General features: G+C 37.8%; 1 protein-coding gene across 2 annotated transcripts in view; it reads right to left on the minus strand.

Annotated features, from left to right (window-relative positions):
- TLK1 (tousled like kinase 1) overlaps positions 1-27971 on the minus strand; it is a 166566-nt gene that overhangs the window by 83427 nt on the left and 55168 nt on the right. The window contains exons 3-4 of one of the 2 annotated variants that reach the window (XM_077957185.1): positions 9327-9398; positions 8225-8293 (exon numbers count right to left, since the gene is read on the minus strand). Coding sequence is in view for 1 of the 2 variants with exons in the window: in XM_028830834.2 (XP_028686667.1) it covers positions 9327-9398 (72 nt within the window). In the remaining variant the exon portion in view is untranslated. The remainder of the gene's footprint in view (positions 1-8224; positions 8294-9326; positions 9399-27971) is intronic. The other variant, XM_028830834.2, reaches the window with a different exon arrangement.

The raw sequence follows: 27971 nt of genomic DNA on the forward strand, positions 1-27971 counted from the left end.
CTCCTGACCTCAAGTGATCTGCTTGCCTCAGTCTTCTAAATGCTGGGATTACAGGCATGAGCCGCCCCTCCTGGCCACATTCCCCATTTTTTATGTTACAAAATAATACCATTTTCCATGTATACAAAGAGTACTTGCTTTCAAGACATCATTACTGTACATACTGTTCATTGTATATAGCAACATTGTTGCGTATCATGCCTCAGTAAAAACAATGACATAGGCCAGAGGTGCGGTGGCTCACGCCTGTAATGCCAGCACTTCGGGAGGCCAACGCAGGCAGATTATTTGAGGTCAGGAGTTTGAAACCAGCCTGGTCAATGTGGTGAAACCTTGTCTCTATTGAAAAAACAAAAACTAGCCAGGCATGGTAGTGGGTGCCTACAATCCCAGCTACTCGGGAGGCTGAGGCCGGAGAACCACTGAGCCCAGAAGGCGGCGGATGCAGGGAGCAGAGATCGTGCCATCGCACTCCAGCCTGGGTGACAGAGCGAGGCAAGGAAGGAAGGAAGGAAGGAAGGAAGGAAGGACGGAAGGAAGGAAGGACGGACGGACGGACGGACGGAAGGAAGGAAGGAAGGAAGGAAGGAAGGAAGGAAGGAAGGAAGGACGGACGGAAGGAAGGAAGGGAAAGAAGGAAAGGAAAGAAAGGGAAAGGAAAGGAAAGGAAAGGAAAGGAAAGGAAGGGAAAGGAGAAAGGAAAGGAAAGGAGAAAGGAAAGGAAAGGAAAGGAAAGGAAAGGAAAGGAAAGGAAAGGAAAGGAAAGGAAAGGGAAAGGAGAAAGGAAAGGAAAGGAAAGGAAAGGAAAGGAAAGGAAAGGAAAGGAAAGGAAAGGAAAGGAAAGGGAAAGGAGAAAGGAAAGGAAAGGAAAGGAAAGGAAAGGAAAGGAAAGGAAAGGAAAGGAAAGGAAAGGAAAGGAAAGGAAAGGAAAGGAAAGGAAAGGGAAAGGAGAAAGGAAAGGAAAGGAAAGGAAAGGAAAGGAAAGGAAAGGAAAGGAAAGGAAAGGAAAGGAAAGGAAAGGAAAGGAAAGGAAAGGGAAAGGAGAAAGGAAAGGAGAAAGGAAAGGAGAAAGGAAAGGAGAAAGGAAGGGAGAAAGGAAAGGAGAAAGGAAAGGAGAAAGGAAAGGAAAAAGGAAAGGAAAAAGGAAAGGAAAGGAAAGGAAAAGAGAAAAGAAAAAAGGAAAGGAAAGGAAAGGAGAAAGAAAAGAGAAAAGAGAAAGAAACGAGAAAGAAAACAGATAAAAGAGAAAGAAACGAGAAAGAAAGAGAAAGAAAGGAAGAAAGAAAGAAATGACATAAAAATAGTAAGATTTTTGGTAAGAACAAAGTGATAAAATACTAGCAGAGAGATAAAAGAGGTGGTCATTAAGTAGAACACCACAAACATCATTTATTACACTAACATATTTTAGAAAATAATTTAGGAAGCAAGACAGAATATTTCTTAAAATTTATGATAGGTGTCGAACATCTTAAGAAGCAGAACAGATTTAAACAGAGTAAGTCAAAAGCAAGGTAATTTATTCAGGGGCAAAAGTCCTAAAAATGTAACTTTCAGAGATACTTATCCCATCCATCAGTAAATCGATTTTTAAAGTCTTCTTTCTTACTAGGTACTCAGAGTAAGGCATTAAAAAAAAAAAAGATTTCTCCAGGTTACAGCAAATAAATATAGATAAATTAAAATTTAATGAAAATGTTAACAAAACTTAAGGCCAGTATTACCTCTATTTTCAAATAGAATCATAGCTAAGCACTAGTGCTTAGAATCATAGCTAAGCACTAGTGCTTAGAATCACACTAAGCACTAGCTAAGCACTAAGCACTATTAAAAGGGTAAAAAAGAATGTATGAGAAAGTGGAGGTGGGTATGTATATAAAACAAGGTTAAATCAGGAAATGCTCTAGATGCAACAACTGTCTCAGCTTCCATATATCCATAATTTAAAATTCATAACTCAAAAATCCAAAAATATACTTTGATGAAAAATACACAGTAATTTAAGGTCAGCGGATAAAGGCTTAAGATTTGGTAGTTACCCAGGAAAATGGGGGGAAAACCACTTTGGTTATAAAGATAGTATATATTTTAACTTGTTCAAATCTGATTTAGATTATACAAAAGTATTCCAAAAGATGAATATTAAGGATTAAATTGAGAAAAATAATTTTATATATGTCTGCTTTATAAACACGAATATTATGGAGTATATTGTATATAAGCACACATGTATAAACAGACATAACTGTGCTTCTCCGACATTATTAAAAATGATGTAATTAAATGATATATTCAGTCACAAATATCCCAACTTCAGTAATAAATAAATAAAGCAGATAAATGTATCCCAGATGGAGGAAAAATGGTTATGGTTTTAATAATCATTATGAATACCAAATGAGCTAAAAGATGCATAATCTAACTTAGCATCTTGGGCTTCGGTAGAGACAGCAACTGTACAGAACCTGAAGGTGCTACGGTTTGACTATGTGCCCTGAAGTTCAACGTAGAAACTTACTCCGTATAGTAAGAATATTAAGAGGTTGGGGGGATGCAGGCGCAGTGGCTCATGCCTGGAAACCCAGAACTTTGGGAGGATGAAGTGGGCGGATAGCTTGACGTCAGGAGTTTGAGACCAGCCTGGCTAACATGGTGAAACCCTGTCTCTACTAAAAATATAAAACTTAGCCAGCCATGGTGGCAGGCGCCTGTAATCCCAGCTACTCAGGAGGCTGAAGCAGGAGATTCCCTTGAATCCAGAAGGCAGAGGTTGCAGTGACCCAAGATCGTGACACTGCACTCCAGCCTGAGCAACAGAGCAAAACTCGGTCTTGGCAGGGTAGAAAAAAAGAAAAAGAGGTAGGGGCCTCATGAGTGGATTAATGCCATTATTGTAGGGATGGGTTCATTATTGACAGAGCAGGTTCCTGATTAAAAGGATGAGTTGAGCCCAATTCTCCCTCTCTGTCTCACACACTCACTTCTGCCTTCCATCTTCTACCATGCAGTGATCCTCATTCGATGCTTGACACCATGCTCTTGGACTTCCTATCCTCTGGACCCAAGAGCCAAATAAACTTCTGTTCATTATAAATTACCCAGTCTGTGATATTCTGTTAGAGCAGCAGAAAATGAAGACACAAGATCATTGTGTTTGGATAGTGAAAGTGCTACAAGGAGAAGTGCAAATAGGTGGATCATGGCATGTTTCAAAACTTAGAAAACACTGAGCAGGGCACAGTGGATCACACCTGTAATCCCAGCACTTTGGGAGGCCGAGGCGGGTGGATCATGAGGTCAGGAGATCGAGACCATCCTGGCTAACACAATGAAAGCCCGTCTCTATTAAAAAAATACAAAAAATTAGCCAGGCATGGTGGTGGGCACCTGTAGTCCCAGCTAGTCAGGAGGCTGAGGCAGGAGAATGGTGTGAACCCGGGAGGCGGAGCTTGCAGTGAGCCAAGATTGGGCCACTGTACTCCAGTCTGGGCAACAGAGCAAGACTCTGTCTCAAGAGAAAAAAAAAAAAAACTTTCAAAACACTGGTACTCAAGAAACATGGGCTCTTATCCTCATAAAAGAATGTGGGCTCTTAGCCAGCAGGTTAGGTACATGACCATATTTCTAACTCCTTCAGGTATTCTAAAACATTTAAATAAAGGATGAGTGGCCCTGGCACACTCTCTTCTCTGGTTCCCCATAAAATTTTTCAGTCCTCAAATCCACAACCCACTCATGCTTCTTTCCTTTCAGCAGATAACCTATTTTCACTGTTAAGTAAGAGAAAGGGTTATCAGATATGCAAGTTCATCTACCCCAATTCAGGGGAAAGATGTTCCTAGTCCTGACTATGAATAACCCTACCCACCCAGGGTCTGGATTTCACCCATCCGTTCCTCCTCCAGGAAAAGATGTTTGGTTTTGTTTCTCTGTTCCTCTCTCTTCAGTACTTTGTCTCCAATACAGCTCTGCTATGACTCTTTCCTTAGCACATGATTTGTCAAGCCTGTTTGACTCTAGATATTGTCTCCTTTCCTTCACAGTCAAGGTTCTGCCAAAAGCAGTCAATATTTGCTGTCGCTATTTCCTCATTTTCCAATTTCTCCTCAATTAACTACAATCTGGCATTTTGTTCCCATTAATCTACTAAAATTAAGTCTAAGTGTAAAATTCTTAGTCACTTTTTACAATCACTATCTTAACTGACTTCTATGACATTTAATTCTACTTACTATTACTTTCGGGTCTCAGGACCCCTCTCTAACTTTTAAAAAATTGTTAAGGACCCCAAAGACGTTTTATTTACATGTGTATAACTATAGATCTTTAACCATTTTAGGATTTTAAACAAAAACATTATAACACTAGAATATACTAGTGTAAAAGAATAAAAATGAATAAATCAAAGTGATATCACACGTTAAACAGCTTCTGGAAATTTTCATTGTGAATTCATGAGATAATGAAAGTTAAAAAGTCAAATAATGTGTTAGCACTTTTATAAAAAACACTTGACTTTGTTGACTCCTTGGAAGAATCGCAGGGGACCCCTAGGAATCCTCAAACCACACTCTAAGATCTGCTTCTCTACAACCAAGCCTTTTTAATTAACACCTATGCCAAAGACCCCTGGGTCTTCTTGTCTAGCCTGATCTCCTTCCTGAGTTCCAGATAGCTTCTACTATACCATCTACACTTGTTATCTTCCTTCTGTGATGCCTATCTCAAAGGCACTCTAGCTAGATCCCTTTAAATCATCTTAGGCTCCTCCCTTTCCTTCTTTATGCTAATTCCAAGTCACCAAACCCTACTGATTCTACTTTTTAAAAGCCTAATGAAGTCTGGGCTCAAGGGCTCACACCTGTAATCCCAGCACTCTGGGAGGCCAAGGCAGGCAGATCATGAGGTCAGGAGTTCGAGACCAGCCTGGCCAACACAAACCCCATCTCTACTAAAAATATAAAAATTAGCAGGGCACGGCGGCGCATGCCTGTAGTCTCAGCTACTTGGGAGGCTGAGGCAGGAGAATTGCTTGAACCTGGGAGGCGGAGGTTGTGGTAAGCTGAGATCATGCTACTGCACTCCAACCCAGGGAACAGGCGAGACTCCAGCTCAAAAAGAAAAAACAAAAACAAAAAATCTAATGAAATCTAGAAGCTTGTTAGAAACGCAAAATTCTACCCCAGACCTAGTGTCATAAACATTAAGTGATGCATTCGCACAGAACAGTTTGAGAACCACAGCCTTAGGTGGTGATAGTCTCAGTACCCAAAGTTAGAGAATCCGAAGAAGGCAGAGCCCAAACAGCAAACTTGAAAATACTAGTTAGAAGTCATTTTATCTCAAGTTTTTCCTCCTAATATTAAACCTTGAAGGTTTTAAAGTTTTATAAAGAAGGCAGTATTCCTTAACAAAGTGATCTTCCTAACTTGGGTTTCATGTCCCTCCAATCCAATCCTCTACATTGCTATCTGCCTTTTACCTCTACTTTGTCTTTTGTTTCCCCTGTTTCAATGGCTCTCTACCTGAAGTCCAAATTCCTTACTATGAAATACAAGGGTCTTCAAAACCTGACCCCTGCCTACCTTTCCCCATTTCTGCATATACTCCCTCTATCAGAAGTCTGAAAACCAGGGGAATCACCGAAGCAGCTGGGTATTTTTTAAAGCTTTTCGGGAGATCTAAAGAGCAGTAGCGGCTAGAATCACTGTCCTCTCTTAAACTAAACTATCTGTCATACTCCCATGTAAAAGCAAACACAGATCCTAGTCCCTCTGTATACCTTCTTTTCATACCTCGCTCTGTCTTATGGGATGAATTCACGGCCTCTCTTAAAAACTCAATGATCATCTCTTCTTTGAAGGAAGACTTCTTTCCTTCCTTTCCCCTACAGGCAAATGAAATTGGTGTTTCTTGCACTTTGCTTCCATAGTATCTTGTGCTTGTATCTGTTACAGCACAGCCTACATTGTTCATGAAGCAGACTGTCTAAATGTTTGTTCTACTAAACACTGATTTCATTTGAAGGCAGGGATTGTATCCTATTCATCTTTATACTCTCTGTGATTAGGCAGAGACTATAAGTTAATAGATATGCAATAAATGTTTACTGAAAATACCCTGAGTTTTCTGGAGACTGCTGAATGGACCAGGAGTGATGTAAAATAAAACAAAATCAAAACAATACCTTCCTACCTACCATCTTCTTTCATTTACAAGAGGAAAAACTTTTTCATTCTATTTAATTCCACATTTACAAACAAAAGTCAGATTCATATATAAAATAAACCGCATACAAACTGAAATAAAAATTTCACTTGAAGTAGATTAATCAACCTAACAATGACAATTGGATGCTTTCCAGTTTTAATAGTAAGGGTAGAAGAAAACAAGAGGATTCTGGATGTCTGAAAGAGAGGATGTCTGAAAGGAGGAAACAAAGTACAGAAAAGGGATTGTAGTGAGTTAAAACCATCACAAATCCTAAGAGGGATTCAACAGAAAAAGTCCAATTGGTGAACTACAATAGGGTATGCATATTAATTATATTAAAATATGGATACAAATTTCAGGAATCCAGGGTGGGGTAAGGGTGGTAGGAGACAGCAGTTTAAAAAAAAAAAAAAGTAATAAACTGGCTGGGTATGGTGGCTTACGCCTGTAATCCCAGCTACTCAGGAGGCTGAGGCAGGAGAATCGCTTGAACCTGGGAGACAGAGGTTGCAGTAAGCCGAGATCACGCCACTACACTCCAGCCTGGGCGACAGAGCGAGACTCTGTCTAAAAAAAAAAAAAAGGAATAAACCTTCCAGTACTATTTGCTCCCAAAACCAAAAACTACTATTTTAAAAAATGTAGTAAATCAGAGAATGGATTACCAAAATAGTGACATCAGAAGACAATGAAATACTTCATAAACTTTACTACTAGGAGTACTAGGAAAAACCAAAGTACTTCTATCCTGCAATTGCAACTGTTTCTTCTCATGTTTACTTAATGATCTATAAATATCTGTATTTTGATATGTATAAAATTTCATCCCAAAGGAATTTATTAAGGTATCAACTATACAGATAAAACCTGGGAATCATTTTCCAGATAAGCAACTTCTTAAATGGAAAGATACACTAAAATAATAATAATAATAATAATAATAATGGTAATAGTAATTATTTCTTTGAATCTTAAGGACAATGTATAATCTGTAGTCATTTCTGTGCCACTAGACTTAACCATTAATTTGTAAAAATCCAAGACAGAGAATACAGAACAGCAAAAGCCAAAACATTTTTCTTTCTTTTTTTTTCTTAAGACAGGGTTTCACTCTGTCGCCCAGGCTGGAGTGCAGTAGCACAATCATGGCTCATTGCAGCTTCGACTTCCTAGGCTCAGGTTATCGTCCCATCTCAGCCTCTGGAGTAGCTGGGACTACAGGCACATGGCACCATACCCGACTAATTTTTTGTGTTTTTTGAAGAAACGGGGCTTTGCCATGTTGCCCAGGCTGGTCTCGAACTCCTGGTCTCAAGCAATCCTGCCTCAGCCTCCCAACATGCTGGGATTACAAGTGTGAGCCCCCGTACATGGCCCAAAAGATTTTTCAAGATTTTCTATTGCTGCCCCAAATGTCAAAACTTCAATACAGATAAAGCTAAGTATATCTAATGATTAACCAAATTGTGTTTCATTGCAAATGCCAGTATGGTCTTTTAAGAAACAAAAACATGTTTTAACTAAAAATATAGCCAAAAGTGATCCTTGGACTCTTTAAAGGGAAGTTGAATTCTCTTATGGACTAATTCCTCTGAAAAAATCCAAATACTAAATCTATAACTTATATTTGGAATATGGGTACCTATAAAGAACATGTAACTGTGATAAGTGATCTAACTTCCACCATGTTTTGCTTTTTAAAAAAATCTATCAAAAATATCATATTTAGTGAACAGAAAAGAGAAGTATCTAAAATTATTTTATTGCTCTTCATAACACAAATGCCTATGAAGGAGGAGGCAGGTGAAATTACTAAATATTTCCAATTCTGGGAAAATATCAAGAAATGTTCCAAAGTCCAGGAAATATAAAGTGAGAACATTCTTGATATAGTTTTAAAAAAAACTTTGACTAGAGCTAAACCTACAATTTTCAAAGACTTAGTATAAGTATGTTAATTTTTTAAAAGCTAAACTGATAATCTGATGCTACAGGGGCTACTAACGCTTACCTCAAGGGAACCTACTGCAGATAAAGTCCCGTCACTTGCACAGTCCTTTCAGCTGCCTGCCAGTTGTTTCTGTGGAAGGGAAAGCCTGATGAGTGAGAGCCCTATGCCATACTCCTTTGGAGTGTCAGGGTGCCTGCACAGAACTGCACGCAACTGTCTACCTAGAGATTTCTAGATGCTTTCAATAACACAGAGCTAAAAAGATGCCACCTTTGAAGTTCCCTTTCTTCTGAACAGTGAAACAAAATGCCTAAGAGTCTCTGAGTGCTAATGAACTACTGGTATTATCAAGGTGATAGGTCTATACTAACCAAGTAGAAAAAAGACAAAAATGGATCAAGTAGAAATAAGATTGACAGGGAAAATACACACACACACACGTGACAGAACCGTATCATCCAAGGAGAGAAAAGGCTATATCCACAAGAGTCAAGCTGTAACATCAACAAATGAATGCTAAAACCCACGGAACTTCCTGTCACCCATTTTTAAAATATGTCAAGTATATCATGCTCAGAGTAAATTATACCATGGATCCAAATGCCTGCTTGTAAAATCCCAGATATTTTCTTGGTGGGATCAGTAAATGGGTAAAAGGGGGAGGGATTAAGAGGGGAGGGAATTCTTCAGATTTTTTAAAATACAAAAAGTGAAAACTGGCAGCATGATTCCATAAGAAATTCTAAAAAGAGGGAAAAAATGTGTACTGTATCTCAGAAAGTACATAAACTCTTACTAAGGATCAAACTAAAAGGGAAGAATAAAGAGAAATAATAGAAAACTGGGAAACCCAACATACTTAAGAACCACCTTCCTCTCACAGAATTATGAATGGCTAATAACTGTCTTCAGTAAGAATATATATTCATCATTCATTTACAAGTTCAGCTACATAACCAAAGAAACTGTATTTTCTTTCTAACGCCAAATGCAATCTTCAATCTGAATGTTGTGCTTCGTAAGGCAGAACAAAACATTCCTATAAGAAACTTTAAAAGCATTAACCTTTAGCAAAAGAACTGATGAAGAAACAAAAAACTAATTAAAATGGTGATTCCAGCTTTTACTTTAATAGCACGATATTTAAACTGAAATTACTTACCTCTGATTCTTTGTCACTTAAAGATCCCAAGCTTCCAAAACTGTGATTAGAGCTTTCGTTATTTGTTGAGGCCTGTTAAAGATTTTTTAAAAAGTAAAAATTAGGAGTAATTTTTTAAAGCACTGGAAGTAATTTTAAACAAACATATTACAAAGTACATAATCTATCTTCATAAATAAAGTATAATTCCTTTAAACAAGGAAGCCAAATGAGGTAAAAATAAATACTAAATTCTTAACACTACAAATACTCTGAAAAGTTTTATCAAGTCAATAAACTTCCACTGTGTTTTAGGAACTGACTTCTATTAGCTGGTTTTTTAAATCCCAGTTCAAAAGCAAAGGAATTGAGCCATTGTTAGAATGACAAGATCCCTAAAATTATTACCCAATGTATTAAAACCTAATGCTACCTTTGGCTGAAAGTATTATTTGGGCTCTTCAGGTCCCTTGACAATTATCAAATTCCATCACATTTGAAACACACCTCTTTGCCTTTCTCCATATTAACAAACTGTCTTTTTTTTTTTTTTTTAATTTGTTTTAACTCGATCTCTTCAAAAAAATCTTTGACCATCTTGACCATTTTAATTAATTGCTTTGCTCAAGAACTTCTCCATTTCCTTGACAGTATTTTTGAACTGTAACCAAGAAAAAAGAGCTAACATTCTGTAGCATGATGTCTGCTTTGTTTCCAATATGCTTCTATGACGCTTCTATGCTTCTGTGACTTTTTTGTACCATCAGTACATCAGATCAAAGTCTTCCAGAAATGCTTAGACAAGGAGGCTGACAGATTATGGCATATATGTCAAAGATGAGGCAAGAATTAACATTACATACAGGCAAGCCAATTGATATCCTCATGTTTCACCTCCACTTGTAACAGGAGTGGCTGCTAATCCTACTATTAACAGGTTGCAAGTTGGACTATAATTATATAATTGAAATTAGATTAATTTCCAAAGTGACAACTCTGAGCCACTGCATACATGCCCAGTACTATGCTGGATACTGTAAAAGCTGCTGTCAACAAAGGATAGCACTTGAACTAATTACAATTCAAGTAGTACTGGGAATAAGTTATAATCTAATTATGGCAAGATTATCAAATTTGAAACCGCAACAATTAAGAAGTAACACATTAGAAAGATTCTAGGACAATAAGGGCAGTGGCAAAGTGTTTGAGCATCTGTAAATACCCACCAAAATAATGTATAAAACTAAATAGTAAACCAAAAACCCATAGGCAACATTTACAACAAAACTAGATGACAAGAATCTCCATGAATCCCCCTCAAAACAGCAGATTTAAACAAGTCAACAACAACCATAGATAATGTATGGTATCATTATCAATATGGGAGGAAACAGAAAGAAACAGATGTCTGATAACCGAAAACAAAAGACACCTAAAACAGCCAACAAGTAGGTACAGAAGCTAGGTTAACTTAAGTACAGAAGGGTTTTGCACTTTCAATTAGTGACTTAAGAGGGAGGAGTCCACGGTTACGTCTAAGAAGTGAGAGCAGTCTGGCCTCTACGAATCCTTGAAACTGATCTTTACATAACAGGGTGGTACAATGAGTATAAATTACTGGGTGTGGAATGAAAATTGAGTACTAGATAGGTACAATTACAATAATGGAAAGAGAATATTCAGATAAAGCAGGGAGGGAAGGTCACCTGGCAAACTCAGAAAGCAAATGCCACAGTTTTGAAGCATGCCTAAAAACAGCAGTAGAGAAAGCCCTGTAAGAAAAGCCATCCTGAACCACACCTGCTACACTTAAGTAAAGTAGGCAAAAGAAAATTATGTAGGTCATAAAGGTATAAGAAAAAAGAAAGTAAGATACAGAATAACATCCAGATAATAAAAGCATATCAGAAACACACATCCACAAAATAGGTAAAAACTGTAACCTACTATTTTAAAATGAGCTAAAAGATGTTACGAAAATGACTCAAGACATGAAGCAACTATATAAATCGGATTTCAAAAAACCGGAAATAAGGTAACAGAACTCAAGAAAGCATTAAAAATAAAAGAAAAAGTTTCAGAAATAAAAAGTAAATCTGAATGAACCCAAGAGCAAATATATACAGTAGATAATGCTTTAAAAGATAACTAGAAGGCAAAAAACAGCAACATTTTTGAAATCAAAAGAAATGAAGAGATAAAAAGGATTTGAGAGTAAGCAACAGCTGAGGAAGCAACAAAGATCAATATACAGATAACAGAAGACCCTAAAAACTACTAAAGCCAGAAAACAGTAAAAACTGTAATTCAAGAAAATGTTTCTGATGGCTGGGCATGGTGGCTCATGCCTGGAATCCCAGCACTTTGGGAGGCCGAAGTGGGCGGATCACCTGAGGTCAGGAGTTCGAGACCAGCCTGACCAACATGGTGAAACCCTGTCTCTACTAAATATACAAAATTAGCCAGGCATGATGGTGCACACCTGTAATTCCCAGCTACCTGGGAAGCTGAGGCAGGATAATCACTTGAATCTGGGAGGCAGAGGCTGCAGTGAGCCAAGATCACACCACTGCACTCCAGCCTGGGCAACAAGAACAAAACTCCATCTCAAAATAAAAAGAAAATAAATGTCTCTGACATTTTCAGTTGTCAGGCTCTTGTTGTCAGTTGTTGTTCTTTAAATGTTCAATTAAAAAAACTGAAATTACTGACAGAGCACCATGCACACCTAAGAATAACAACCCAGAAAGCGAACATCAAAGGCAAACACTTTATGCGAGAAGAAAATGGAGTGACATAAGCTATTCAAGGAAAGAAAACAAAAGCAAAGTGTTTTATATTTAGTAAAATCTATTTTAAGCACATGGAAAGCATAGATAAACGGTTACCAAAACTGCAAGCAATTAGGGAATCCTGCTCCCATGAGCCTTTCCTAAAGAATCTACTATAGAACAAGCTTAAGACAACCAAAATGAATAGTTTATCAGTCTAAGAACTGAAGGCAAGCAATAATATAGCCTATTGTTGATCAAGATTAAATGATAATGACAAGGGAGAGGATATAATAGTTAATGACTAAATGCATACAGTATTCTTAAAACTAGGGGATGGAAAGCATATACAAAATAACTGTTTTCAGTACCCACTTTGTTCATTGTGCTAATGTTATTTTGAGACCACTATGTGTGTGAAATACAGAATAAGGTAAAATAATTGAGGGATATCCAATTCTATCCTCTGCTTTATATCTTCGAGAATCATAATTCATAGTATAAAGATGCATATGAAAAAAACCTTATAATCCTGAGTTTGAACTGGAAATATCAATAAAAATTCAGGAAATATTTTTATCTTTTAAAACAAACAACAAAAATACAAGTAGGTAGGTAGATGAATAACATTCCACCACCAGTAAAAACAGAATACCTTATTTTCTACAGATAACTACAAATTCTGGAAAAAAAAGATTTAAAAAAACAACCACCCAAACCAAAAGTAGGCAGAATCTAAGTACAAGACAACACTTAGAAGAAGGGAACAGAGGCCGGGTGCAGTGCCTCACGCCTGTAATCCCAGCACTTTGGGATGCTGAGATGGGCAGACTTCTTGAGGTCATGAGTTCAAAACCAGCCGGGCCAACATGGTGAAACTCGTCTCTACTAAAAATACAAAAAATAGCCGGGTGTCGTGATGCATGCCTGTAATCCCCGCTACTAGGGAGTCTGAGGCAGAACTGCTTGAACCTGGGAGACAGAGGTTGCAGTGAGTAGAGATCACACCACCATATTCCAGCCTGGGCAACACAGCAAGACTCTGTCTTTAAAAAAACAAAAACAAAAACAAAAAAAAAAAAAAGAGAGAAGAGGAAGAGGAAGAAGAAGGGAATAGATCTAGGTAGGTTTCCTGTTTTTACAGCTTTTGCTGAGGGGAAGGTCCCAGAGATCAAAGCTGCACAGACAGCAGTTGAAACCAAGATCAAAATCTGTAGTCTTACTGGCTTGAAAAACAAGTTTCGAGCTTCCAAAGAGGCTGCAAAGTAAGGAGGGATATGCTGGAAAATAAAGATCCACAAAGGGAGAGTCCCAAATTCTGCATATTAACTCTGCCTACTTCTCTGGCTGGTCAGTGATCTATGAAAAAACGGAGCAGACGATAAGCAGCCTAGATAAAACAACTAACAGGGATGTCAGTGCTGCCCTCTGCAGGGAAACATAGTTTAAATTTCAGTCTAGCCAAGTTAACTGCCTCCTAACACAAAGAAAAATAAAAAACAGTCTCCAAAGTCACTGTAAAGTGTCATTCACAGTGTGCAGGATATAATAAAAATTTGTAACCATATGAAGAAACAAGAAAAAGTTACCCACACTCAAGAGGAAAAACAATCAATAGATACTAACCATGAAGTAACACAGATTTGGAATCAGCAAATAAATACCATAAAGCAGCTAATGTAAGTAGTTCAAACGACAAGATTGGAAATTTCAGCAGAAAAATAAAAACTGTAAAAAGAGCTGAATGTAAATTCTACAACTGAAAATTTCACTCTCTAAAACAGAAAACTTACTGAATGGACTTAACAGAAGAATGGAAAAAGACAGTACTGAAGATAGGTCAAGAGAAATTACTCAAACTAAAGAACAGAGAAAAAAATACTGAAAAATACTGTCTGTTGGACACCATGAAGCAGTCTAATACACATGTAACTGGAATCATAAAATGAGAAAAAGCAGCAGAAAAAAAAAATTTTGAAGAAATGACAGCCAGAAAAATCCCAAAATTTGGCAAAGATATTAATTTATAGATTGAAGAGCTCACTCAATCTCCCAAGCAGGATAAGTACAAAGAAAACCACACCTAGGCACATCACAGTCAACTGCTGAAAACCAAAGATAAAGAAAACAGTTCTTGAAAGCAGCTGGAGAAAGGACACATTAGAACAAAAAGGGATAAAAGTAACTGCTGACTTGTCATCATAAATGCTGGAGGCCAACTTTACTATCTGGAAATAGTGAGCTAGAAGAACTCCGTACTAAGATGCATAAGGCACAGCTGAGAAAACAGAGAAGGTTAAGTAGAAAGTCTACATTAAAGAGACCCTTAGGCCCCTTTCTTGTTCTCAATTCTAAAAAGTTAGCAGCCAAGCTTTTACTCCACAGGTATGAAATGATAAAATCTCTCTCTGAGAGATTTTATAAATCCCTCATAAATCCTTCAGAGAAATGACCTAACTAGATCATCCTACAGCAAAATCCATCTATGGCTGGGTATGGTGGCTCACACCTATAATCCCAGCACTTTGCAGGGCTGAGGTAGATGGATGGCTTAAGCCCAGGAGTTTGAGACCAGCCTGGGCAACATGGGAAACCCTGTCTCTACAGAGGAAAAAAAAAATTAGCCAGATGTGGTAGCAGGTACCAGTAGTCCCAGCTACTCAGGAGGCGAAGGTAGGATGATCACTTGAGCCCAGGAGGTAGAGGCTGCAGTGAGCTGTGATAGTGCCACTGCACTCCAGCCTGGGGGAGTGAGACCCTGTATCAAAAACACCCCAAAAAACAAAACCAATCCATCAGTCAGTAAACCCTGCCTAGTTACACAAAGTTTCCAATAAGTGTTTAAGGGCTTAATGCATAGATGTGAACAAATTCCAACATCACTCAAAAAATTCTTCCAGAACTGGAAAGCATGTTTCTGGATTAGAAAGACACATTTTTAAAAAATCAAGCACAATGGCTTAAAGAAAACCAAACCAAGATACATCAGAATAAATAATTTTAAATTCTAGAGACAAACACAAGCTCCTAAATAAAAGCTTCCAGGGAAGAACAAATAGAGTATTTACAAAGAATCAGGAATCAGAATGGTATTGGAGTGTGCAACAGTAACATTGGAAGCTAGAAGACAATGGAACGATGCCTTCAAAATTCGGAGAAAATGATTTCCAACCTAGAATCCTATCCGTCAGATACACTAAAAACAAAGGGGGAGGAGGAAAACATGCAAGGTCTCAAAAATTTCACTACCCATATATCTTTCCTCAAGAAGCAACCAGGGAATCTGCTCCATGAAAAACAAATAAATAAATCAAGAAAGAGAAGACATGGAATACAGGAAATAGCTCAAACACAAGACAGACACAAAAGTCTCCCTGATCCTATGATGATCTTGGCTCCCTGCAAACTCCACTTCCCAGGCTCAAGTGATTCTGCCTCAGCCTTCTGAGTAGCTGGGATTACAGACATGTGCCACCATGCCCAGCTACTTTTTGTACTTTTGGTAGAGACATGGTTTCGCCGTGTTGGCCAGGCTGATCTCAAACTCCTGGCCTCCCAAAGTGTTGGGATTACAGGAGTAAGACACCACATCTGGCCTGGCTTTTGAAATTATGAACATGAATGCTGTGTCTTTCCTTCTTGATTTCCAGGAATTCTTTCCATATGTGGGACATGAATCTATGGTTTGCCTTTTCACACTTTACCGTGTCATTTCAACGTAGTTACATTTATCAAATGTTTTTCTTCTTGGCTACTGCCTTTTGGAACCTATTTACGAAATCTCTGCCAATCCAAAGTCATGAAGATAGTCTATTCATTTTATTAAAGTTTTATTGTTTTACCTTTCCCATTTAAATCTACAATTTACCTGAAATTGACTTTTGTATCATGGTAAGAGTTCAAAGTGAAGAGTTATTTATTTTCCCTTATAGATATCCAATGGATACAGCACATCTGTTGTAACAATCAACTGTTTCCCACTGCACTGCAATATCACCTTTGTCATAGATCAAGTTACTATTTACAGATGGGTCTACTGCTGGACTTTATTCTCTTTCATTGGTCTATTTTTCTATTCATGTCAATATCATACTGACTTAATGACTAACTTTCTCTTTATTTTTTAAGACACCAGGTCTTCCTCTGTCACTCAGGCTGGAGTGCAGTGCAGTGGCATGATCATAGTTCACTGCACCCTCGAACTCCTGGGCTCACATGATCCTCCCGTTCAGCCTCTTAAGTAGCTGGGAGTACAGGCACAAGCCACCATGCCTGGTTTAATTTTACCAATAATATCAAGAAATATTCTTGATATATAGTAGCATAATTCCCCCAGCTCTGTTATTGTCCTTTAAGGCTGCCTGGACCATTCTTGGTCTTTACATTTTTATATAATTTTGGAATCAGCTTGTTAATTTCCACCCTCCCCAAAATCCTGCTGGGATTTTAATTGGTATTGCAGTGAAGCTATAAATCGATTTAGTAAGAACTAACAGCTTTATAACACTGAGTCTTCCAATTTTTGAATATTGCATCTCATTTAATAAGGCCTTCTTTGACTTCACTGTTTTAGTTTTCAGTGAAGATATCTTGAGTATCTTTTGTCAGATTTATTTCAATTTATATTTTTATTGTAAATATTTAATAACAAAATTTTGTCAGATGCATTTTCTGTATCTACTGAGATGATGATATGATTTTTATTCTTCATTCTGTTAATGTGGTGTGTCATATTTATTGACTATGTATGTTGAACCACCCTTGCATCTCAAGAATAAGTTTCATTTGATCTTGGTGTATGATGATCCTGTTAATGTGGTGTTGAATTTGGTTTGCTAGTGTTTTGTTGAGGATATTTATATCTTCTAGAATCATTTTTGGTAGCTTGTGTCTTTCTAGGAATTTGTCCATATCATCTTGGTTATATGATTTGTTGGCATGAAACTTTTCATTATATTCTCTTGTAATTCTTATTTCTGTAAGTCAGTAATAACATGAGCTCTTTCATTTCTGATTGTAGTAATTTGAGTCTTCCATCTTTTGGTCTTGGTAGGACTTGCTAAAGATTTGTCAATTTTGTTTTCAAGGATCCAACTTTTGGTTCAGGCCCAGGCCGTACCCCAGGACTGTGTGACCACAGCAAGCCACTGGCCCTCTCTGCCTCAGTCTCCTCGTTTGTCCAGCGGGGGATGCCAACGCCTGCCCCTCCTGCAGTGCACTGGTTATATAAGAAGGAACTTTCTTATAATCAAGAAAGTAATCATACTTTCTTGATTATAAGTATGAGTAAAGATTATGTATGGGAGAAGGGGACCCTCCTTAGAATTTCTATAGTTGCTGGGCAGGTTGATTTCCAGTCCTACCAAAAATACAAGGACAGGATGGTTGTCAAAAAAGAAACTGTGTTGCTGTCATGAAATTGGAATGGAGGTTGAATACCTAAAATGGGAAATGTTTACTGTGTTCTGAATCATAAGACTTGATTTTCAAACCCCAAATTTAAGACAGTTAATGCTTTTTAGGGATACAAGGAAGTTCCCAAACTATGCTTGCTCTTCTGTGGTTACTACTGGAACAGACTAAAAGCATCTGAGGGCAAGGATTTTGTCCTCTGTCTACAAACCAAGGACCCTAAATGGAACCTTACACACAAGTACTTTAAAATATATGCTGAGGAAATGAAGCAACTAGATGGGTATATTATTTTTCATGTGATGTTAACAGGTTAGAAGTTAGGAAAATTAGTAAAATAAACAGATACTGGCCTTATTTTCAGTTCCAAAGAGCTTGCTGATACTGGGCAGTGCTAAGAAGATAATATTAAAGCAAGTCCAGATGAACCACATGACTCCATGTAAACTCTTAAATGCAATTCAAAAATTTCCCCTAGTACTCTTAAAAATATATGCCAGTCTCAAAATTAGCCTCCTACTGTCTGACTCTCCAGATTTTCTGAATCAGGATACACTGTTTTGATTTCTTATAGTAGAAGTATTTCATTCCCCCAAAATTGAGCACATAACTACACAGAAGACACAGAGCTAAGTGCTGAGATCACTAAAATATGCCACACAGTCCTTTGTCCTCAAGAGCTTAATAGTCAAGTAAGAAACAAATAATTAAAATATGATGGGAAAAATTTTGTCTAGGTACACATAGGTGTTGAAGAGGGACACAGGAGGTCCACCAGATTTGGATTTGGGCAATCAGATGGAAAGAGGTAATCAGAGAAACATCCTTAAAGTGATACCTGATCTGACCTTGACATTCAAATAGTGATGCATCTGATGAAAAGAAAGGGCATACGGGTATGTTCAAAGGAAAGATGTGAAAAACCATATCCATTTAGGGAACCACAAATAGGTTGTTATGAGCAAAGTACAATGTGAAGAAAAGATGGAAGGTGGGGCATGAAATTGGGCTACAGTGGTAAGGCAGGAATCAGAAAAATGTCAGGTAATTCGAACTTCAACTTAAAAACTACGTGAAACCATTAAAAAAAATTCTAAGCAACACCTTCTTAATACCACTGTTAACAAGGCTAGGAGAATCAATAATTTAGAGTAGGTAAGTAAGATCAGGCCTGCTTTTCTGGTCAAATCTATGGTGAAGAATGTCCACAGGGCTACATAAAGGTAGATCTGACAGAGACTTAAGTTGATCACTTCTGCATAACGAGAAGACTCCCCTTATCCACCTGTCCCATGCTGCTCTAGATGCCACCTGATTGTAGCCAACACCAGGAGTAAGAGAAAGGAACACCTGTAAACCTCACCACCAACCAATCTACCACTACCGAGAAGACCACCAGCCTAACCAGAATGGATGCTGTGGCAAGAAAACCTTACAGGTAATTTAAGGAGCCTAACTAGCTTGCAAGGGAGAGCCCCAGTCAAGCACAGAATAGGTGGCTCAACTGGAGGAGAAATTAAGGTCAAGCAGAAATAGATCTTTAATAAGTATATTATTTGAATTTTAAAGTAAATATAATTAGAAATAAGAGAGTTGACAGTGAAACACAATTGCAAAAATTTTAATTCAGTAAAGAGTAGGGGCAGAAACACTGCTAGAAATGAAATTAGTAAACTAGAAAATGAACTAGAATCATCCCATAACATCAAAATACGAAGAAATTAAAATCATGAGTTAAAACAATAGATACAAAGGACATATCTATGGGATCTACCATGAAAATAACTGGTTTTCAGAAGGGAGGAAACAAATTAAGAAAAAAAAATCAAATATTAAAAAGAAAACTTCCCTGAGCTGAAGAAAAATTAAAAACTAGAAGACACCAAAAATGGTATCTATAAACTACTGAGATACTATGAGAAAGCAAAAGAAAGACATTTTCAAACACACAAACTCAAAACATGGCAGCATGTATTCAAGAATGCTTAAAAGATTGACACTGTAAGGGCAAGCAATACCCTCAAACTAAATTTTCTTTTTTTCTTTTTTTTCGAGACAGAGTTTTGCTCTTGTTGCCCAGGCTGGAGTGCAATGGCACGATCTGGGCTCACTGCAACCTCCAACTCCCGGGTTCAAGCAGAGGCTCATTACAACCTCCAACTTCCAGGTTCAAGCGATTTTCCTGCCTCAGCCTCCAGAGTAACTGCGATTACAGGCATGCACCACCACGCTCGGCTAGTTTTGTATTTTTAGTAGACAGGGTTTCACCATGTTGGTCAGGCTGGTCTTGTACTCCTGACCTCAGGTGATCCACCCGCCTCAGCCTCCCAAAGTGCTGGGATTACAGGCATGAGCCACCACGCCTGGCCTCAAACTAAATTTTCTAAAGGGGGTGAAGAGGGTAGCAGATACAGGTTTATGTATGACTGTCATAAAGACTTGCTACAAATGACAAATATGTAGAAATTAAACAACACACTCCTAAATAACCAATAGGCCAAAGGATAAATCTCAAGAGAAACTAGAAAAAAACTTTGAGATGAATGAAAACAAAACCACTGCATATCAAAACATATGAGATATAGTTAAAGTAGTGCTTAGAGGGAAAATTGTCTACATTCAAAAAGAGATCGCGAATCAATAACCCAACCGTCTACCCAAAAAACACTAGAAAAAAGAAAAGCAAACTAAAACCAAAGCAAGGAAAAATATATATCACAGCAGAAACAAATGAAACAGAGAAAAGAAAAACAATAGAAAAAAAAAATCAATGAAACCAAAAGTTGGATCCTTGAAAACAAAATTGACAAATCTTTAGCAAGTCCTACCAAGACCAAAAGATGGAAGACTCAAATTACTACAATCAGAAATGAAAGAGCTCATGTTATTACTGACTTACAGAAATAAGAATTACAAGAGAATATAATGAAAAGTTTCATGCCAACAAATCATATAACCAAGATGATATGGACAAATTCCTAGAAAGACACAAGCTACCAAAAATGATTCTAGAAGATATAAATATCCTCAACAAAACACTAGCAAACCAAATTCAACACCACATTAACAGGATCATCATACACCAAGATCAAATGAAACTTATTCTTGAGATGCAAGGGTGGTTCAACATACATAGTCAATAAATATGACACACCACATTAACAGAATGAAGAATAAAAATCATATCATCATCTCAGTAGATACAGAAAATGCATCTGACAAAATTCAACATCCTTTCATGATTAAAAAAAAAACCTTTCAACATCCTTTTGTGATTAAACTCTCAATAAACTAGGTATAGAAGAACTGCACCCAACATAATAAAGGCAATAAATGATAAGCCCACAGCTAATTTCATACTCAAGGATGAAAAGCTGATAGCTTTTCCTCTAAGATCTGGACAAGACAAGTAAGTAAGCCCATTCTCACCACTTCTATTCAATATAGTACTGGAAATCCTACCCAGAGCAATCAGGCTAAAGAAAAAAAAAGAATACAAGCCATCCAAGTCAGAAAATAAATAAAATTATCTCTTTTTGCAGATAACATAATTGTGTATATGGATAACCCTGAAGATTCCAACAAGAAACTATTAGAGTTAGCTAAACTAATTCAGTAAAGTTGCAAGATACAAAATCAATATACAAAAATCAGTTGTGGAAGGGCATGGTGGCTCATGCCTGTAATACAAGCATTTTGGGAGGCCAAGCTGGGAGGACTGCTTCGGGCCAGGAGTTCAAGACCAGCCTGATCAACATAGCGAGACCCCATGTCTATAAAAAATAAAATAAACTTACACTTCCATTTATAATACCATATAAAAACCTAACAAAAATTTCAGAATAAATTTAATCAGCCCAGATGCGGTAGCTCATGCCTGTAATCCCAGCACTTTGGGAGGTCAAGGCAGGTGGCTCATTTGAGGCCAGGAGTTCGAGACCAGCCTGGCCAACACAGTGAAACTCCATCTCTACCAAAAAATACAAAAATTAGCCAGGCGTGGTGGCAGGCGTCTGTAGTCCCAGCTACTCAGGAGGCTGAAGCGGGAGAACTGCTTGAACTCAGGAGGCAGAGGTTGCAGTGAACCAACATGGCACCACTGCACTCCAGCCTGGGTGACAGAGCAAGACCCTGTCTTAAAAAAAAAAAAAAAAAAACCAAGGAGGTGAAAGATCTATAAAATAAAAACTATAAAGCTGTTGAAAGAAATTGAGGACAATACAAACAGAAAGATATCCTGTTTTCATGAATTGAAAGAATTAATACTGTTTAAATGTCTATGCCATCCAAAGTGATCTAGAGATTCAGTGTAATCCTAATAAAATTCCAATGGCATTTTTCACAGCAATAGAAAAAACAACCCTAAATTTATGTGTAACCTCAAAAGAACCCAAAGAGCCAAAGCAAAACTGAGTAAGAACAAAGCTGGAGGCATCACAGTACCTGATTTCAAAATATACTATAAAGTAATAATAATCAAAACAGTATGGTACAGGCATAAGAAATTTTTTTGAAATTTGGTCCAAAGTGTGGCAGTGTGGGAAGTAAGGTCTAGTGAAAGGTGCTTGCATTATATCTCCCTCATGAACGGCCTGGTGCGACTCTTGCAGTAATGAGTGAGTTCTTACTCTGGCAAGACTGGATTTAGTTCCAGCAAGAGCACGTTGTTACAAAGTAAGGTTCCCCCTCTCCAGTCCCTCTTCACACATACCCACTTCCCCTCTGGCCTTCTGTAATATGAGGCAGTATAAAACCCCTCACCAGAAGCCAAGACCATGCCCTTGAACCTCTCAGCCTGCAGAGCCAAGAGCTAAATAAACCTCTTTCTTTATAAACTGCCCAGTCTCTGGCATTCTGTTATGGCAACACAAGCAGACCAATACAGGCTATAATTTAAAAAGACAATAATAAGTGTTGACAGGGATGTGGAAAAAGTGGAACTCTTATGCATTGCTGGATTGCTGGTAGGAATATAAAACGGTGTGGCTATTTTGAAAAGGAGTTTGACAGTTCCTCAAAACATTAAACATAGAGTTAATATAGAATCAGCAATTTCACTCCTATCTATACACCTAAGAGAACCTAAAAAATATGTCTACACAGAAGTTTCTAAGAGTATTCATAACAGTTCATAACATTTACATCAAAAAAATGGAAACAACCACTCAAATGTCCAACAACTCACAAAAGAACAAACAATATGTGGCACATCCATATAATGGAACATTCTGTCATATAATGGAATGAGTACAATACATAGTATAACATCTGTGAACCACGAGAACATTATGCTAGGTTTTAAAAGCCAGGCAAAGGCCAGGCGCAGTGGCTCACACCTGTAATCCCAGCACTTTGGGAGGCTAAGGTAGGTGGATCATGAGGTCAGGAGTTTGAGACTAGACTGACCAACACGGTGAGACCTTGTCTCTACTAAAAATACAAAAATTAGCCAGGCTCGGTGGTATGCACCTGTAATCCCAGCTACTCAGGAGGCTGGGGCAGGAGAATTGCTTGAACCCAGCAGATGGAGGTTGCAGTGAGTCAAGATAGCACCATTGCACTCCAGCCTAGGCAACAAGAGTGAAACTCTGTCTCCCCAAAAAAAAAAAAAAAAAAAACCCCAGGCACAAAATATCTCATTTGTATCACTCCATTTATATAAAATGTCCAGAAAAGGCAAATCCAGAGATACAGAAAGTAGACTGGTGGTTGCCACGTGATGCAGTGTAGGATAGGGAAGAAGGAAAGTTGCTGCTAATGTTTGTGTGTTTCAGTTTTGGGGTAATAAAAATGTTTTAGTTTGACAGTGGTGATGGTTGCATAAAAAAGTGAATATATTAAAAAGCATTAAATATGTTAAATGAGTCATTTTTATGGTATGTTAATTACATCTCAATAAAAGTGATTCTAAAAGTTCACATTAGTGGAGGGAAATCAGAAGGAAAAAAGCTCAACAAAATACAGTATATGATCATTCATACAAACAGTATGACTGCGAGCACACATACACAGACTTGAAGTCTTCAAAAGAATAGTTTTTTTTTTAAACACCCATGAGACATTGTTTTAAGAAATATAAAAGCAACACAGGCACATAAGAAGAATTTCAATCATTACAGAAAGATAATTTCTCCTTCCCACATCAGTCCCACCACTGAGAGGAATGACTTGTTTAAAAAATGTTTTTAATTAATTTTTGAATAGGCAATGTAAACAGGCTACTGTGGTTTCTTTCTTACTGTCTTCCTAGAGTCTCTATTTCTATACAAGCAAATTAAATATATATTCTTTGGTTCCTCCCTTCTTACTCAAAGATAACATTATACAGACTGCATTGCATATTTTTCTCTTAATATATCTTGGAGACATTTCCAAATCAAAACAGAGATAGTGTCTTCGTTCCTTTTTTTCTTTACTTCCTTTCTTTCAAACAGGTGCAGAGTAATCTACTGTATGTACCAGAATCCAGTAAATCCTCAATTGACCCTGCCATGGAAAATGAAGAATTTATCTAGCATCACAGTTTCTCCTTCTTTCTGACACATTTAGTTATATTTTTTATTTTTAATTCTTCAAATGGTTGCCTTACCTTAGAGTAATATATTTTTTTCTTTAAGTTCAAACTGTGTGTAATGACTCCTCATTATGTAAAATAAGAAAATATATCCTTAACTTCTCCCAACATGACAACTACACAATAAGTTTACATCATTACAGTTTTTAACATTTACCCTTCTTTCCATCTGAGAGTCACAAATTCATATGCTAGCAGGGTCTGGCAAGTAAATAAACAGGTGAAACAGGCTTAGGGTAAAACAACAGTCAAAATCTAAAAGAATTATTTAAAATTCCTCATTCTAACTGTGTTTTAATAAATTCACTATGTTATTTCTAGAATGGTTTGATACATAAAAATTTTAACTGCCTTATCTTCTTTGTGGAGACTTAGTCCTTAAAAAACATCTATCATTATACCATTCAAGGTTTTTGCCTTTGAAAAATGCTTTATTTGCTATTCATTCATGCATTCAAAAATATTCATTGAGGGCCTTGGTTCTGTTGTAGATGCTAGGGATACAGCACTGAAAAAAACAGACTCAAGTCCAAGTGCTCATGGAGTTTCCATTACGAGAAGGGAAAGAGAATATAAACAAACATATAAATTTTAGTATTACCTACACAATCAGTAAGTTGTAGTATTACAGAAAAGAAGTGGAAAAACTAAGGGGCAGTGACAAAAGTATTATCTCACATAGAAGGGTGAGATAAGGCCTCTTTGAAGAGGGGAAATTTGAATGAAGTCAGCGAGAAGTGTGTTTGAGGCAAGTGGCAAATAAGCCAGTGTGGGTGCCATGGTGGGGCAGTTGTTAGCCTAAGGCCAGATCAAAAGGCCTCTTGATTTAGACGAAGGCCTTCTGATCTATGCAGAGCACAGTGAAGACACTGAAGTTTATTTGAAATGCAATGGGAAGTTTGGGGAAGGTTCTGAGTTAAGAAAAAAATTGATCTCAAATTTATATTTATATATATGTATATACATGTGTGTGCTTGTGTATTTTATATATATACATATATATATATATTTGAAACAGAAGTCATACTCTGCCACCCAGGCTAGAGTGCAGTGGCGCAATCTTGGGCAATCTTGGCTCACTGTAATCTCTGCCGCCTCCTGGGTTCAAGCAATTCTCCTGCCTCAGCTTCCCAAGTACGTGGGATTGCCGGTGCATCCCACCATGTCCGGCTAATTTTTTGAGAATGGGGTTTCTCCATTTTGGCCAGGCTAGTCTTAAACTCCTGGCCTCAAGTGATCCGCCTGCCTCGGCCTCCCAAAGTGGTGGGATTACAGGCGTGAGCCACTGCAGCTGGCCTCAAATTTATATTTAATTGTACTTTATTTTTCTTCGTGATTATCTGAGATATTTTCTTTCCAGGTATTTCCAATGTTCATCATTTTTTAAGGGATGTTTCTTGTTAATAGCTTATAGATGGAGTCTCATTTATTGTGTTAATACATACCTGGCTTTATTGCTTCCATCTTATATAACAGCAGATAAAAATGAAATATTTTCTTTTTTTCTCTTTCTCCTTCTCTTTTGTTGAATTACATTTCTTTATATTCCTCCTTCTACATTCTATTCCAGCAATTTAAAAGTTCTATGTATAGCAGATGACATGAATTCATATATAGAAAACCTTAAAAGCTTCACCAAAAAGCTGTGAGAACTGATAAATTCAGTAAAGCTGCAGAATACAAAATCAACATACACAAATTAGTAGCATTTCTATACACCAACAATGAACTAGCAGAAAAAGAAATCAAGAAAGGAATCCCTGGCTGGGAGCAGTGGCTCACGCCTGTAATCCCAGCACTTTGGGAGGATCACTTGAGGCCAGGAGTTGGAGACCAGCCTGGCCAACATGGTGAAATGCCGTCTCTACTAAAACTACAAAAATTACTTGGGCATGGTGGTGGGCACCTGGAGGCTGAGGAACGAGAACTGCTTGAACCTAGGAGGCAGAGGTTGCAGTGAGCCGAGATTGTACTTACTGCACTCCAGCCTGGGTCATAGAGTGAGATTTGTCTCCAAAAAAAAAAAAAAAAAAGGAAAAAAAAATTCCATTTATAAGAACTATGGGCCGGGCGCGTGGCTCAAGCCTGTAATCCCAGCACTTTGGGAGGCCGAGACGGGCGGATCACGAGGTCAGGAGATCGAGACCAGCCTGGCTAACACGGTGAAACCCCGTCTCTACCAAAAAAATACAAAAAACTAGCCGGGCGAGGTGGCGGGCGCCTGTAGTCCCAGCTACTCGGGAGGCTGAGGCAGGAGAATGGCGTAGACCCAGGAGGCGGAGCTTGCAGTGAGCTGAGATCCGGCCACTGCACTCCAGCCTGGGCGACAGAGCGAGACTCCGACTCAAAAAAAAAAAAAAAAAAACTATGAACAAACAAACAAAAATAGAAATAAAAGTAACCAATGAGGTAAAGGATTTCTACGAGGAAAATTATAAAACACTGAAGAAAAAAATTAAAGAGGACATAAAAAAATACAAAGACACCGCATGTTCATGAATTGGAAGAATACTCTGACCAAAAGTGATCTACAGATTCAACGCAATTCCTATCAAAATATCAATGACATTCTTCACAGAAAGAGAAAAAGCATTCTAAAATTCATATAAAACCACAAAAGACTCTGAATAGCCAAAGCAATACTGAGCTAAAAGAATAAAACTGGCGGCATCACACTACTGAACTTCAAAATATACTACAATGTTACAGTAAGCAAAAGAGCATGCTACTGCCATAAAAACAGACATAGATCAATGGAACAGAATAGAAGCCAGAAATAAATCTATGCATTTATGGCCGACTAATCTTCGACAAAGGCACTAGGAACATTAAAAACTGGATATCCATATGCAGAAAAATGAAACTAGCCCCTATCTTTCACTGTATACAAAACTCAACTCAAAATGGGTTAAAGATTTAAATATAAGATCCAAAACTAAGAAATTACTAGAAAAAACCTTAGAGGAAACACTTCAGGGCATTGATCTAGGTTAAGATTTTATGAAGAAGATCTCAAAAGCACAGGCAACAAAAGCAAAAATAGACAAATGGTATTTTCTCAAACTAAAAAGCTTCTTCACAGGAAAGGAAACAATCATAAAGTGAAGAGACAACCTGCAGAATGGAAGAAAGTGATTGGTAAACTATTCATCTGAGAAGGGAATAATATCCAGAATTTACAGGGAACTCAAACAACTCAACAGCAAAACAATAAATAATCCAATCTAAAAATGGGCAAAGACATTTCTTGAAAGAAGAACCACACAAAAACCATACAAATTTTAACAGGTATATTAAAAAATGCTTGGCTGTGCACAGTGGCTCATGCCTGTAATCCCAGTGCTTTGGGAGGCCGAGGCGGGCAGACCACTTGAGGTTAGGAGCTTGAGACCAGCCTGGCCAACACGGTGAAATGCCATCTCTACCAAAAATACAAAAATTAGCTGGGCGTGGTGGCGTGCGTACTCAGGAGGCTGAGGCAGGAGAATCACTTGAAACCAGGGGCGGAGGTCGCAGTGAGCCCCGAGACTGTGCACTCCAGCCTGACAACAGAGCGAGACTCCGTCTCAAAAAAGAAAAAAAAAGACAAAAAATAACAAATACTAGCAAGGATGCAGAGAAAGGGAAACCCTCCTACACTGTTGATGGAAGTGCGAATTAGTATAGCCATTATGGAAAAAAATACGGAGGTTCCTTAAAAACAAGATAGAACTACCAGATCCAGCAATCCTACTACTGGGTATACCCAAAGGAAAGGAAATCAATATGCTGAAGAGATACCTGCATTCCCATGTTTACTGTAACATGATTCATAATAGCTGAAGTATGGAATCAATCCAAGTGTCCATCAACAGACAAATGGATAAAGAAAATCTGGTATACATACACAATGGAATACTATCTCATCAT

Source organism: Macaca mulatta, chromosome 12 (assembly GCF_049350105.2).
Source record: "Macaca mulatta isolate MMU2019108-1 chromosome 12, T2T-MMU8v2.0, whole genome shotgun sequence".
In the NCBI taxonomy this organism is placed as follows: domain Eukaryota; kingdom Metazoa; phylum Chordata; class Mammalia; order Primates; family Cercopithecidae; genus Macaca; species Macaca mulatta.